General features: G+C 39.5%; 1 protein-coding gene across 1 annotated transcript in view; it reads left to right on the top strand.

Moving 5' to 3' along the window:
* The window catches only part of LOC118418825 (kelch-like protein 5), a 33,828-nt gene extending 20,942 nt beyond the window's left edge, over positions 1 to 12,886 (top strand). The window contains exons 2-9 of the mRNA XM_035824887.1: positions 1,365 to 1,561; positions 2,661 to 2,873; positions 3,317 to 3,506; positions 3,808 to 4,032; positions 4,197 to 4,359; positions 8,291 to 8,503; positions 8,877 to 9,048; positions 9,573 to 12,886. Of these exons, the coding sequence (XP_035680780.1) occupies positions 1,365 to 1,561; positions 2,661 to 2,873; positions 3,317 to 3,506; positions 3,808 to 4,032; positions 4,197 to 4,359; positions 8,291 to 8,503; positions 8,877 to 9,048; positions 9,573 to 9,632 (1,433 nt within the window). The 3' untranslated portion in view covers positions 9,633 to 12,886. The remainder of the gene's footprint in view (positions 1 to 1,364; positions 1,562 to 2,660; positions 2,874 to 3,316; positions 3,507 to 3,807; positions 4,033 to 4,196; positions 4,360 to 8,290; positions 8,504 to 8,876; positions 9,049 to 9,572) is intronic.
* The last annotated feature ends 1,645 nt before the right edge of the window (positions 12,887 to 14,531 follow it).

Here is a 14,531-nt window from a genome sequence, read left to right as displayed (position 1 = left end):
GAAGGTAAAGTTGGGTAAACAGAAAGAAAGTTTCCTTCCCTTGGCTCAGAAATTAGTGTCCAAGACAGACCTTAATATATCATTAGCTCATTTCCATGTCAGACCAAAGTCAGGCTTAACGCAGATTTAGGACCGGAGGGCCAAACTGTCTCTTTATAGACAGGAGACGGCCATTAGGATGAACCCCTAAATGCCTGAAGCTATTGACTTTCAATAAAGAGTCTTTTATTGCTGAGACCACAAAGTCACAACCCTATTTTGGGTATTCAGTAAGCGCAGTGAGGCCTACAGGCCAGCTTGTATCAAGTAGGCTACTTTGCAGCATTGAACATCCAGAAAGTCAATAAGTTTGAAGGATTACATGGAAAATGGGCCGGATAAATGTAGTAGTTCTATTGGAGGTTAGTGGTAAATAGTAGGCTGCATACGGGTGGGTTTTCCAGGCCTTTAAATTCCCTATTTTTAGGTTTTTAGTTCAGAAAGATCATATATCACAATCTTTAGAGTATGACAGCACTACTTTCTGATTTATGCTGCAGAAATATAGCTGAAAGGCATCTATAAATACTGAGTTGCCAGGTTGAATAGGAAATTGTATTGAACTTCTTGAGAGAGCTATGTTTTTCATTTTCTGAGAAACTCTTTTGACATTTTCTTTCTCCAATGCGCCAGTAAATTTATGCTGTGTCTCTCCAAAGCAGGGTCACTGATTAACTGAAAAAACAGTATTTTTTTTAATGTTTCCAAATCCAGATTTTGTATCATCATCTCAAGTCTCCATCTGACCAAAACAATTTTTTCTCTGGGACTAGATGTATTATCATAGGGGAATAGAAGTTATCAATGTTCTCAATATTTCTGCAGAATTGTGACGATTTGCATTTCTAAGGGATCTTGGTCATACTTGAAAATGTTGGAAAGGGATTTCATTTACATGTACTTTGAGTGGTTGATTGGTTTCAGATATAAGAAGCATAAAAGGAATCAGAAATGATTAAATGTTTAACTCACAAAATAGTCTATAACCTTATCAAGAGGTTATTTTGCTGATGCAAAGTGAGTTTCAGATCCGTGACTTGGAATTATATTGAGTTTTATGAAAGTCACTAACATTGATCATCAGTTATGCCGGTACTTACATGTAGAATAATCATACAAGTATTTTGTCAAGTCACATGTACAAGTATTTGAACATAAAGAATTATATAACCTTTATGACAGAACATTTTCACATTCTAAGGTTCAAAGACCTAATGATTGATTTTACTAAATACATTGTTCCCAAAGCATTATCAATATCATTTGTGTTGTATTGTTTCTTGTCTTGCATTATTGTTTATTGTGTGTGTTGTTCATTGCTCCAGGAAAACTGGAACTGAAGGAAGACAACGTTGAGAGTCTGCTGTCCACAGCCAGTATCCTGCAGCTGTCTGAAGTGGTGGAGGCTTGCTGTGGCTTCCTGATGAAACAGTTACACCCGTCCAACTGTATCGGCATCAGGCAGTTTGCAGACGCCAACGGCTGCATGGATCTGTTAAAAGTGGCTCACAATTTCACTACCGTGAGTCAGCTATTGTTATTATCTACATGTGTAGGGCTTTCCTAGGCCCTCCCTATTTGGGAAATGGCAAACATGTATGGTTATCTTTAATAATGTTGTTCTTCTTGCTCTGAGTCTGATAGTGGTGTAGCATTTCACCTTCTCACTGTTGACTAACCCCGTAACCAATAGAAAATTGGTAGCCAAATGGCCACTTCAGTGTGCTAAAGATGAGAAATGGTTTACATATATGCTGAATAGTTAAGACAAGAGAAAAAATTTGGAAAAAAGGCATTGGTTGCAAATGTTGGCTCTTATATGTACACAATACTGTCTTAATATGTAATGCGTCCCAAATAACCTTTGCACTCAACATATTGGAAGCATAAGGAAGTTTTAAAAAATGTTACATGATGTAAAAATTTCAACCAATTGCAGTGCCTACATGTACATATATATGTGAGACTTAGTATACGTTCCCTCTGTGAGCATGCATTATGGTTTCTCTTACCGTGCAAAAAATTATACTGTTCCTTTTTTATATATTTATGTATTATGCTACATGTACGACCTTGATATATCTACATTAGATCTAGCAAGGAGTTAGTACAAAGGAAAAATTGAAGCACTCAAACATACGCTGCCATTCAACTTGGTGGCAGAATTCGCTAGTCATCCATCATACTTCTTGTGTATTGGTTTGGCCTATTTGGGGAAACTGAATTGTGTAAGCCATCTGTCCCCCTGTGCTTAACTGTCCAATTCAATGCCATCAGTAATTGTGAAATTTTCGATTGACTGACCCTCGCGTTACCACGACGCTAGTGGACCGCTGTCATTGTCTATCAGTCATCTTTGTGGAGAGGGTCCAGGGAGTCTTACATTATAGCAGCATGGCTACAGAGCACTACACTGTAGGTGGAGATCCAAACCTTTTGAAGACTTATCAATTTCCGTTTGCTGTTTACAATTCCTTAAATGGCAGTGTGATAATCATTGGTATTAGGATACAGTCTTACTTTCTGAATGCACGTTTTTCATAAATGGAGTCTTTGTTTTATCATAGAGCATTTACATTTTAGATCTAATGTCTGACTGTTTTTATGATGTTTTTGTGTAGGAAAACTTCTGTGAGGTGATAAAGAACCAGGAGTTCCTGATGTTACCGTCAGGAGAGGTCGCTAAGCTGTTCTCCAGCGATGACCTGAACGTTCCCGGGGAGGAGACCATCTTCCAGGCCCTGCTGCTGTGGGTGAAACATGAGCCAGACTCCAGGAAAAAGGACCTGGCCAGACTGCTGTGTCATATCAGACTCCCCCTCCTCACACCACAGGTCAGTCCTCTTATGCAGTACCATTCTTCTAGGTTTTCATTGTAGTAAGCCTTCATTGTCCAAATTTCAAGTACAAGTCGGACAAAGTTTAAGGAATATCAGTTTCTAAAATTTAATGATGATACTATGATAGTGCAGCTAGTATATGTAAAGACCATGATGCTGCTGATGATGCTGATGCCGATGATGATGATGTTAATTTTTGGTGGTTTGGAAAGACATTTGTTCAAGATCTGTTGACTTCAAATTACAAAATCTAATATAAATGTGAACATAGGCATTGAGTTTTTAGTGTTTGTATGTTGCTGTGTTTGTGTGCTTGTGTTAAGACAAGTCGCTATGTTTCACAACAGTCTATATGTTCTGTTTTGCCTTTGCCAGTTCCTAGCTGACCACATAGAGACCAACATGTTGATCTACATGTTCTGTTTTGCCTTTGCCAGTTCTTAGCTGACCACATAGAGACCAACATGTTGATCCAAGAGCAGCCTGAGTGCCAGAAGCTGCTGATGGAGGCCATGAAGTACCACCTCCTCCCAGAGAGGAGACCCATGATGCAGAGCCCCAGGACCAAGCCCAGGAAGTCCACTGTTGGATCGCTCTTCGCTGTCGGTGGGATGGACTCAACTAAAGGTGGGCTATTGACTATTGTGGAATCTGGCTTTTAGAGTGGACAACTTTGCATATCGCTGATATCAAATGCATGATACAGTTAAACTTCAAAGTCAAGCCTATACTTCCGTATGGTTATTTACAAATTTTTCCTTCTCCATGACACCATGGAAACATAAGGTCAAAGTCTCTTCTCAAAAGACTTTTTGTACATAAATTCTTTTGAGTATTGGTGCCCAGAAGCAGTTTCAATTGCATGCTTGAAGTAGATGTTATAAAGTTGATGACATATATATTGCCCCCCCCCCCCCCCCGGCTCTAGGTGCAACCAGTATAGAGAAATTTGACCTTCGCACAAACACCTGGACACAGGTGGCCAGTATGAACGGACGCAGACTGCAGTTTGGTGTGGCAGTCCTAAAGGAAAAACTGTACCTAGTTGGAGGCAGGGATGGACTGAAAACTTTAAATACCACGGAATGTTACAACCCCCAAACCAAACAATGGACCTCCATGCCACCGAATGTCACACACAGACATGGACTAGGTAAGTTAGCCTAGAGAAGCAGTCTTGATTCTTAAACTTTAGAGCTACATACATGTAATGCTGTTTTAAGTGTTAGATACAGTAAACATTGCTGGAGTTACTTAAATGGCAGAAAGACATTTCACCTTTTACAGTACATCAAACAAGAATGTCCATTCCTTCAGGTGTTGCAGTATTGGAGGGTCCGATGTACGCGGTAGGCGGCCATGATGGCTGGAGTTACCTGAACACGGTAGAGAGGTGGGACCCGCAGGCCCGACAGTGGAACTACGTTGCGCCCATGTCTACGCCACGGAGTACGGTCGGGGTCGCTGTACAGGGTGGAAAGTAAGCAACACCATACTCACTGGCACTATTTTTTTCAATACGAAGAAATCTTTAAAGCATTTTTATCACAGTATCAGGCATTATTCTTCTTCTGCAAGGACAGAATCATGACAGATATACTTGGTGTAAAAAAGCCTAAGACTTAACTGTATGAGTGCACTTTGCCAACGGTAAGCAAATTGTTCATGGTCACCTTATATGGGTGGCTAGAGAAATAACTGCATGGTGCAGTTTCTGGACGACTGACTTTTATGTCCTTCCAGCTATGAGGGAGAGAACTGGGCAGTTAGTTTTACTGTCCCTTACAGGGTTCACTGGGAAAGAAAACAATTTTGTTCTAACAACCCTTGGGGCATACACAGCATTGCACCTTGATAAACCAATCAGAGTGTTCAGAACGATCATGTACTTGCGGGCTGCTCAGATTTCTGTCCGTGCGCAGTTTTTACTGACGATTTACAGAGGTAATACTGACATGGCAATTATCACTTGTCTTCATGCCTACATGCCCTAAAGACTGTAATAGCTGACCGAAGCACTGCTGGAGTTCAGACCAGCGCTGATTACATTTTATTGATTGGGCACAGACAGATGTGCAGCCTTGACTGTGTCTTACACAGATTGGCACATAGGGAACAAACCACATGCAGCAAGGGATGGACAGTCATGCTATTTTGATTAGCTACACGTCTCATAGTTGCTTGCCTTTGCACTTGAAAGTCGCAATCTTTTCTCTTTGTGGTATTCCAGTGGAAATTTTGGATTATTGCCAAATGGGGGGTTGAATTTAGATGGTGGTAAGTTGCAATCTATGTGGAAATCTTGCAAACATTATCCACCTGGAAATGGCAGTGTGGAAATTTCAGAGATACTGTATGGTTAGGTTGATATTTATGATTTGAGATTAGACAAAACACATTCAAAACAAGACTGCAAACTGTACTTTTTCATGTGTGAGATACAGATTGCAATATCTAACATTGCTGACAGATAGAAATACCGTAGAATCTAAGATGAGTTGGATGAACTCATTGACAGTCTGCCAGAGATCAACCCTAGTCAATGGATCAAATTGCCTTCTGTTTATTGGGTTAATGTGTGCAGGATGAAAGATAAGGGATTCTGCGTCTTATACCAAGCCATGTCTAACCGTCAGTGCTGACATACATCAAAGATCAAGTCTTGTTTGATTTGATTTTGTGGTTGGAAAAATAGCATCATTTCTCAACCTGCATACCAAAGTTTTCAAGGTAGCATGTGATGAGAAATGGCCATGCCTTAATTGCTCCTTTCGTCTCCTCCTTCCTTGGGCTTTCTCCACCATTAAATTCTATTGATTTGGGGTTTAATTGCCATTAGGTTTTAATCCTACACTTTAAATCAAGTGGAGGCAGTGCCGTCTGACACACTGAGGGATGACTGGCTCAGCAATCATGGTTATTTCGGGAGGGAGGGGGTCAATTGGTAGTAATGGACTGGCATTTGTCTTGGGTTTCAACGTCCGTAAAGTTGACTTGTGATGCTCTATTTTAATCTGTCATTGAACAGTGTTGTCATTTCCTGGACTGAACTACTGATAGTCGTAATTTAGAGAGTTGCATTTGCATTACTGACAGGCATTCAAAGCAGCAGCAGATGATGCAATCTTTCTACACTCATGTCTGATTTGAAATTGGTGTGCCTGTTGGTCAAAGAAAAGAACGACACTCAGTATCATTCTCTATCTAGAGACATGTAATTAAGGAGTATAATGTTAACTACCATTGCAAAAGAATCTTGCATTGTAGCTTGCTTTGAAATACAACTTTGAAGGAAGCTTGCTATGATGTTAGAATTTGAATTGAAGCTCACACGCTGTTACATGCTGACACATTGGCATGTTGGGAATAACTTTTGTTAAGTGGTAATGGTATCCCTGTCTCAATGGAAATCACACAAGGCAAGATTTCACATTGCATCATGTGTAAAACTTTTCACATTTACTTGATGCGTAGAACAAAAAGAAACACATGACAGTAATGACACGACTGGAGGTGACAGTCGAGAGGAAACTTGCACATTTGAGTGTCAGCAATTTTGACAGTTTTATTACATTGTCTGGTGCTGTATTCCCACAATGACACCAACAAACAGCCAGGTAATGAAAGTTTTACAGAAAGCAGGAATGCCTTACTTGGCCATCCATCTTCCAGCTTCTTAAGAAAATGTCATAGCAAGAACAACTTTCAAGGAGCTTGTCTTCTCTGAGTAAAATGTTATGTTTTCAAATCTCATAAGCAATGGAAATCAATAAAGTGTATTGCAGGGAATATGAAAAACAATAATGAGATCAATTAGTGATACATGGAGGAATCAGGAGATATTGCAGTTGTCATACATTGTTATCAGGATAAAGGGATGTTCAACTGGTAGCAGCCTCACATCTACATGTAGCTGAGGTCCTGGTTCTAATAAGTAGTTGGTGACTGGGAGACACTGGTTCGAATCCTGGGAAGAGCATCTCAGTGGGGCTGCACCCAGGACGTAAAATGGGGGTTCTGTGTTTGAAGGGTGCCTCGAGCAATTTTTATTAGGATTGTTTCATAACATAGATAGGGCAACTGTGTGTAGGGAAATGGATTCTTACATGTATAACATCATGATACAAAAGGAAGGTACAGAATGTAGAGCAATCATGACTTGCTGGTGTCTTCACTGCTGGAATCTCTGTAGGGATGGATTTTGATGAGTGTCTCATCGAATTACGTATTATGTAACAGTTATGAGGAAATTTAGAGCTTTCCCACATCCAATGTCATATATCATAAACTTGTTGTAACTCCCTGCTGACAATTTATTCTGGAAGCTCTGTACTGATGGATTTTGCCGAATGTCTAAGGGAGTTTTTCAGATGACATGAATATCCATCTTTTTCATATTATGTAACTGTAAATTTATGTTAGAGGAAATGTAGAGCTTTCTTACATGCAATGTCATAACCTTGTTGTAACTTAATGCTGACAATCTATTCTGGTAGGGACTGCTGTTCTAGAGTTTCACTACAAGAAGCCAGGCTGTGATTCATGGCTTGGGTCTTAGCTGTGGGTGGAGATGAGAATATGATGCATAAGAAGACATAATGTACATGTAAGGGGGATTACCAGGGTCCAGGTTATCATTCAAGGGATTAGAAAAAGATGGCAAACTAGATGACAAAACATTTGATATTGAATGTTCATATCCGTTTTCTAGTATAGCAGATATTGATGATGTTACTGGAATGATGTGTGATTCAGTTTTATGCTGTGCTAGAATGACTCAAAAAGTGATGAAAACTAGGATTTACTGAATGATAACAATATATAGTTATTTGAAGTCTCATTCTTTGCATAAGTACTGTTGATTTCATTTATCGAATTTTCTATTAAGAAATAAATTCAATTCACTGTTTCCTAAGACAAGATGGCATTTCTAGGTCAATCTGATAAGCAGCAAAGTAAGTAGATTGTTCAGCAAGAAGGAAAGAAATGGAAAGAATGGAAAGTGATTGGAAGTCTGCATTCTTGCCACTTTGATATCCACAGGGAGCGGACATTAGGCTGAATTATTGGATCACAGTTTGTCCTGTGGGAACGAAGTGACCTAAAAGCTGAAGGCTTATCTTACAGGACATAACAACTTAAGAAATCATCTCCATCGATCAAATAAAACTCGCTCTGAGACAAGTAGATGCTATCTTACCATCTTCTCCCAAAAAGTGTCTCTTTAATTGCACTTATCGGAAAGCAAGATGAATGTGTTTGAGTTTAGAAACTTTCTGGATAAAGTGGAATTTTATAACTAATGTGACACTATAGGTGCTACAATTTTCGGTCGACAGATGTGCAACCGAAAATTTGTTGTGTTGACTGACAGTTAAAAACTTCAATATGATGTTACTGTGTTCCCTCAGGTTGTATGCTGTAGGAGGGAGGGATGGTAGTTCGTGTCTCAGGTCAGTGGAGTGCTATGACCCCCACACCAACAAGTGGACCATGTGTGCACCCATGTCCAAGAGAAGAGGTGGCGTGGGGGTCACCGTGTGCAACGAATGTCTGTACGCCATCGGCGGTCACGACGCTCCTGCGAGTAACAGCGGTTCACGCTTCACAGACTGTGTAGAAAGGTGAGGGAAAAATTCCATTTCTATCTCCATGTTTCCTAAATGAGGGCTTTGGCAGGACATAACTTACAGGAAGAAGAAAGAATTTTGATCCATGTACATTGACATGTTCACGGAAGTGTTGTCACCTTCTACCAAAGCAATCTCTGTGACCTCAAAAGTCTACATTTTTGAACCTCAAAAGTTTTTTGCCTGCAATTCTACATTTTCCCACTATAATTCAAATAAGAGAGGAATGATTAACAGGAGAAAGGCAATACAGACTGTTACATATTTGGAATTGACAAAAGTATATGACTCAGACAATAGGTTGAATATACATGTACTTTCACAATGATTAAACTATTTCTTCTTTCCTTCATTCATTCTTCCACAGATATGATCCCAAAACTGACACGTGGACGACAGTTGCCCCCCTCAGTGTTCCCAGGGATGCTGTGGGCGTGTCGTTGCTAGGAGACAGGGTGTATGCAGTGGGAGGGTATGACGGGCAGAGTTACCTAAACACAGTAGAGTGCTATGACCCACAGACCAATGAGTGGAACCAGGTAAGACATGGAACATTCTGGAATTGTCCCCATAATTGTAACCCTTCCCATAAAGAATTACTGCATGGGGACTGGATTTCCCTTCTTGATACTTCTCGCAGAAAAGCGTAAAAGATCAATAGGTTGCAAATATCAGGCCAAAAATATCTATTCTGTCAACAATAATGTATAAATCAATGTTCTGTGATAAACTAGTATCACCTTTTTAAGTTTGACCTTTTGATGGGTCAAGGTTTGCCCATGTCCCAGAAAAACATGGTTAGTCGTCTATTTTGGTGAATTGGACTGCAGTGTGCAGCCCACGGCAGAGAGGCCACCAATCAATGTGGCTGTAATCTGCTGGATCTTCCCTTATCGATTGTAACAGCTGTGGATGGGGGAACCATAATGGACCCTGGTACTACAGGTCACCAGTTAGATCACTGTTCAGTCACATGTTAAATCTTTGGCATGAAATACACAACACGTACTGTGCAGCCTTGAATGTAAAATTGACGGGTATTTTATTTGTTTTCTTCTTCCAGGCTGCGCCACTCTGCACGGGGAGGGCAGGGGCGTGTTTGGTGCAGTGCAAGATCACATGACTAGTCGTGAAACGATCATGTTCCAAACACATGATCAAGAAGAAATCTCTCATCGCCTCAATACTGACCAATGGGCAGCCAAGCAGCCTCTGACTGCGCCATAGCTTTATTTTCCATCGGACCATACCATTAAAACATGAATGGGGATATAGCTTATTCCAGGACGCTTTCGTGACAGAATGAGTGAAAGATGATGAGTGGTTTTTACTGATGTAAATATCAACTGACGTGTACAGTATTGATTTAAGTCTCTTCAAGATCAGGAAATTTGAAACTGCTGTTGCAATTTCACCACTCTGTGGTGAGCTGAAGAATTTTGTACAGTTTGCTGTAGATGGACACAACTGTGAAGGAACTACCCTGAGTGAGAATGGAATAACCCAATCCTTATTTGGGTTTGATGTTGCACAATCCAGAGGGAAGCCCTAAGGACATTCCAAATAACTAGTTATGTATACAGTCTGTATATTTTCTCTGTCTGACCATCTTCTCAGAAACAAAGTATGCAAATGTGAAACTACGCAAGTGTTCTGTACATGTACTATGTGGTGTATACTCCTTGTCAAACTTGAACTGCAATAATATGTGCCAAAATCTGAGCTTCTGTCCTATGCTTCACATGGTTGGATGGTTTTGAATGAGATGTTAACTTTTCTTACATGTAAATATATATCATGTTTCTTGTCTCTGCCTAAAACCTGGGAAAGACTTAGGGAAACATTTTTGGTATTTTACAATTGTTACACTGGTATTGCAGTGACAACAGGTTACCGTTGCCTTTCTTACCCTTGTCCTGCTGCTGCACCCATACAGTATGTCTACAGGTTATACATACGGCCGATACGGGATGCCTGTATGTGGATACCACATACATATATGGGTATTTGACACTTACGGTAGTCATATCATACTGAAGCCAAACCCACCAACGTGGAGGCAATTCTGCAGCAGCAGTGTAGAGAAGTTTAATGATCTGATTAAAGAGTCAGCACTGCAAAGATGTATTCGTGAAAAATAATTCCAGCAGGACAAGGGTTGAGATGCTGCAAATGTCACAGTATATTATTTCACTGCAATTATCATCCATTTATGACAGTCATATTTTTCTAGCAGTCATTCATGATATCTGCTCTGTTGACAAAACAACTGTCCTAACATGTATGTCCTTGATGGGAAAGTCAGAGTGACAACATGATTTTGTTGCAATTTGGGATTGTTTCAAGTTTGACAAGACTTGAAAGTGTCTGTAGAAATATGGTGAGTTAGAACACACATGTCAAGCTTGTGACCATTTTTCTTTCCCTGTCCCTTTTCTTTTGAGAATACTCACACTTTAAGCAATAGCTATATAGATTAAGAATATCTACTGAAATGCTATATATGCAGACGATGACTGTTATACATGTCCTATCATACATGTACCTGTGTCATATAGAACATGCAGAAAGTTCTCATTAAGATGTGCAGAGATTGTTGTATTACTTGTACATTGCGAACAGTCATAGGGGATAGCACATTAAGAATGGGGCAGAACAGATGTTAACAAAGTGTGGCATTTCCTTTCGATTCTGATCTACGCTTCAAGTTTCTGTGAAGAGGAAAATTTTGGATTGCCATTTTGAATGTAAGAAATGCCTTGCTCATATTACTGAATGTAACCAAGACATTATCTAACGGTGCAATGTATAAGAACTACGTACATGTATAGCAAAATAATGTACCATATCAAGAGAAAATTCAAATACACACACAGCAAAACGGGGAGGTGTGCTGGGATCTCAGTTTGTGTTGAAGCTTGCACAGTGCCTAACTCAACAATGTAGTCAGGTACATGTTGTGTATAGTTATCCAACTCTGTTATACAGAGAAGTGACATCCATAGAAATGCAGCAGATTCTGATGAATTGTCAGCTTCTATAGTCTGAAATCCTAACATTCAAATCTGTGCTTTGATATTTCTGGTGCTGTGAAGATCCTCTTATGGTGGTGTGTGTGAAATGCCTGTATTATAAGTAGCTTGTTTGCCTGTAATTGTGGCTGGGATGATTTCTTGTATTGTACAGGCCCATCAATGGTGTAGAAGGTAGACTCCACAGCAGCTGGATAGCACTTCAAGTTGTGAGCCAGGGGGTTGGGTGCATAATAGAAACAGGAGAATATTAATCTAAGAGAGTTAACTTATGATGCAGTGGAAGAGGCTGTAACAGTGTATAAATATTCTTATTGAAAAACAAGATGCAAATTTGTACCATGTCAGGTTGTATATGCAATATCTGCAATATCTCGTCATACCTTGTAAGTAATTTAAGCAGAACTTTTTAATCACCTTGTTCTTGTTAATAACTTTTTGTATACAATCAAGCTGTGTAATGTCAGCATTCAGGACCATACAATGGTATATTTATGAATAACATCATATGTGGAAACTGTGTGATTGTCATTAGTACATGACTGTATATATATATGAAATGGTGTGAAACTATAGCAGGAAAGATAGCATTTCTACCAGTCAGACAGTATTGTGTCATCTTGTGAATTATGGCAATTCAAAAGTGACCCTGCAGTTTTGAAAGTTAGATATGGACTCTCATATGTGATTCTCAGTGGACCCAACATACAGTAGATATTAAGATGTATGGTGAAAATACGTATTCTTTTAATTGCACAAGTTTATCTTATCTGGTATACTGGGTGTCTTGTTTCCTTTCAGTTTTCTTTCGAAGGCTTATCTGTTTTCCTAGCATTTTTCTGAAATATATCAAAATGTAACAAAGATCTTCAAAAGCTGCCAAAGCTTTAAGACATACACCAATGTACACCAATGAACCATATCCTTGTTCTTTGTTTTTATAAAACACCCAGGACACAAACCATTTAAGATTAATTTAGGTGTCCTTCCTCAACAAGCCAAGCTTATAGACATGTCAGCCATTGTTTTATTAGTATGGTGTTTCTAACCAACTACAAGGAGAGGAGCTGAACTTGTTTTGGTAATATTTTTTTATTCAATGCAAACAAGTATGTACAAATACAAATACAGGAAATCATTGTATGGTTTGAAGTACATGCTGGTATCATGATGGTTTTGGACCAAGCATTTTCTGGATATTTAGTTCAGCTCTCTCCTCCATGTATGTACAAGCCATTGTCTTCATCTATACCGAGACAGGGATTCAGACTTTTGACACTGCATGCAGGTTTCTTGTACACGTCCTGTAACGTCTTATGGTGGAGAAATAAAAACTCAGACTGTACCAACTGTGGGACATGGTGTACTGAGTTCAGGATGGAAGCTGACAAAGTTACATGCCTAGAGAAAACATTGACCGCAGGGAATCCTGGAAAGTGAACTTAATTACCTACCTCTGCAAAGTAATATGTTTTATCATCTCCAGTACAGATTGTGAACAGGAAAATCTCTTCACATTGTCCCTTCTTTCATGCAGTAGTCAGCCCTGTTGTGGTTTCTGTCAAACTGCACTGTTGTTTCTTTTGAGAATGATTTTTTGGTCTGTAACGTTAGATCAAGGAGCTTTTATCTGATAAAAAGCTCCTTGGTTACATGTAGGGTAAGCCTTGGAACAAGGATAAAGAGCCATCTTTTAAATTGCTATTCCCTTTTCACCATTGATAAGAACAAAGTATCCTACACTAGTGTGTAACCTAAACCAAGGACGTTATAACAAACAACAAAGCAGGAGGATACCGTGAATATTCAATCCCACCTGAATCTGTTTGTATATCCCAGCCTTTGTAGGTGGCTTCAACTCCAGACAATCTCGCTGAACATTGAATTTTCTTCATGTCTTAGTAACATGTGCAGGTCTGAGGGATATTCGTATTTTTATCCTTAATATCCTTTTATCCTTATATATTCCTTTCCCGGCATTTGTCCTTTCCCGGCATATTTTCCTTTCCCGGCGTATTCCCGGATAAACATTGCAAATCGAACCCCCTCCGACCCTCAAAAAAAAAAATTTTGCCAAGGCCCCAGAGACGCCGGTGAAGGAGGCTATAAAAGTTTCATGTTTATTTGAAGATAAGCCACACTTGCCCACACAACAAAAACAATCATACCTCCAATTTTGGATTGAAGATTTGGCATCTGTGAAATATTCTTCTTTTCATGCCAACAACTAATCTCATGAGGTATCTGTAAAGGAGACATTAGTCTGGCAAGAGACTTAATAACTTTGATAGAAAACAAGAAATGCTTTTTAAAAAAGCTGACCATGCGGCTATTGGATGATGGTGAGCATGAAATAGAGTAATGCTAGGTCATTTATATGCTTTATCCAGATATATCAAAATTAGGAGGTAATTTGCTTAATTATTGAGGAAAGTTTTGGATTCATCCAGCGGGTCGTGTCCAGATATGCAAATAAGCCCGCTGAGGTAAAATACTTAAAATGCAGAAATGATCGAGGTGGTTTTATTTTCGCGGTGGACACTTCACCGCGAACTTAAAACCACCACAAACTTTTTCCCATAGCAGTATGAAACTATAGTGCATGGTGCTACCGTGAGCTGAAAACCACCGCGAAACCTTTTTCCCGCTACTGCGAAATTAAAGCCCGCGAACTTAAATGCATTTACAGTAACCATCAAGCTTTGTGAACCAATATCGAAGTGTTGTGCATGCAAGACTGACCAAAATACCACATTTTAATGATTTACGATCATTTTAAAACTTACAGATTAAAATTCGCTTACATATATAGTTTAAACATATCATTTACTAACATTAAAATGAAACTAAGGATATTCTAACGCTTAGCACAGGGACAATATTTTTCTGTTTTGGAGGACCCACAGAAGAAGGTGTACGTGTCGGGCTGGCTTGGCGAGTAGAGATTGCGAAACGTCCGCCCGCCCAATCTCAGACCAGCCCAATTAGCA

Source organism: Branchiostoma floridae, chromosome 7, assembly GCF_000003815.2.
Source record: "Branchiostoma floridae strain S238N-H82 chromosome 7, Bfl_VNyyK, whole genome shotgun sequence".
NCBI lineage: Eukaryota > Metazoa > Chordata > Leptocardii > Amphioxiformes > Branchiostomatidae > Branchiostoma > Branchiostoma floridae.
This window is presented reverse-complemented; position numbering and strand designations above follow the sequence as displayed.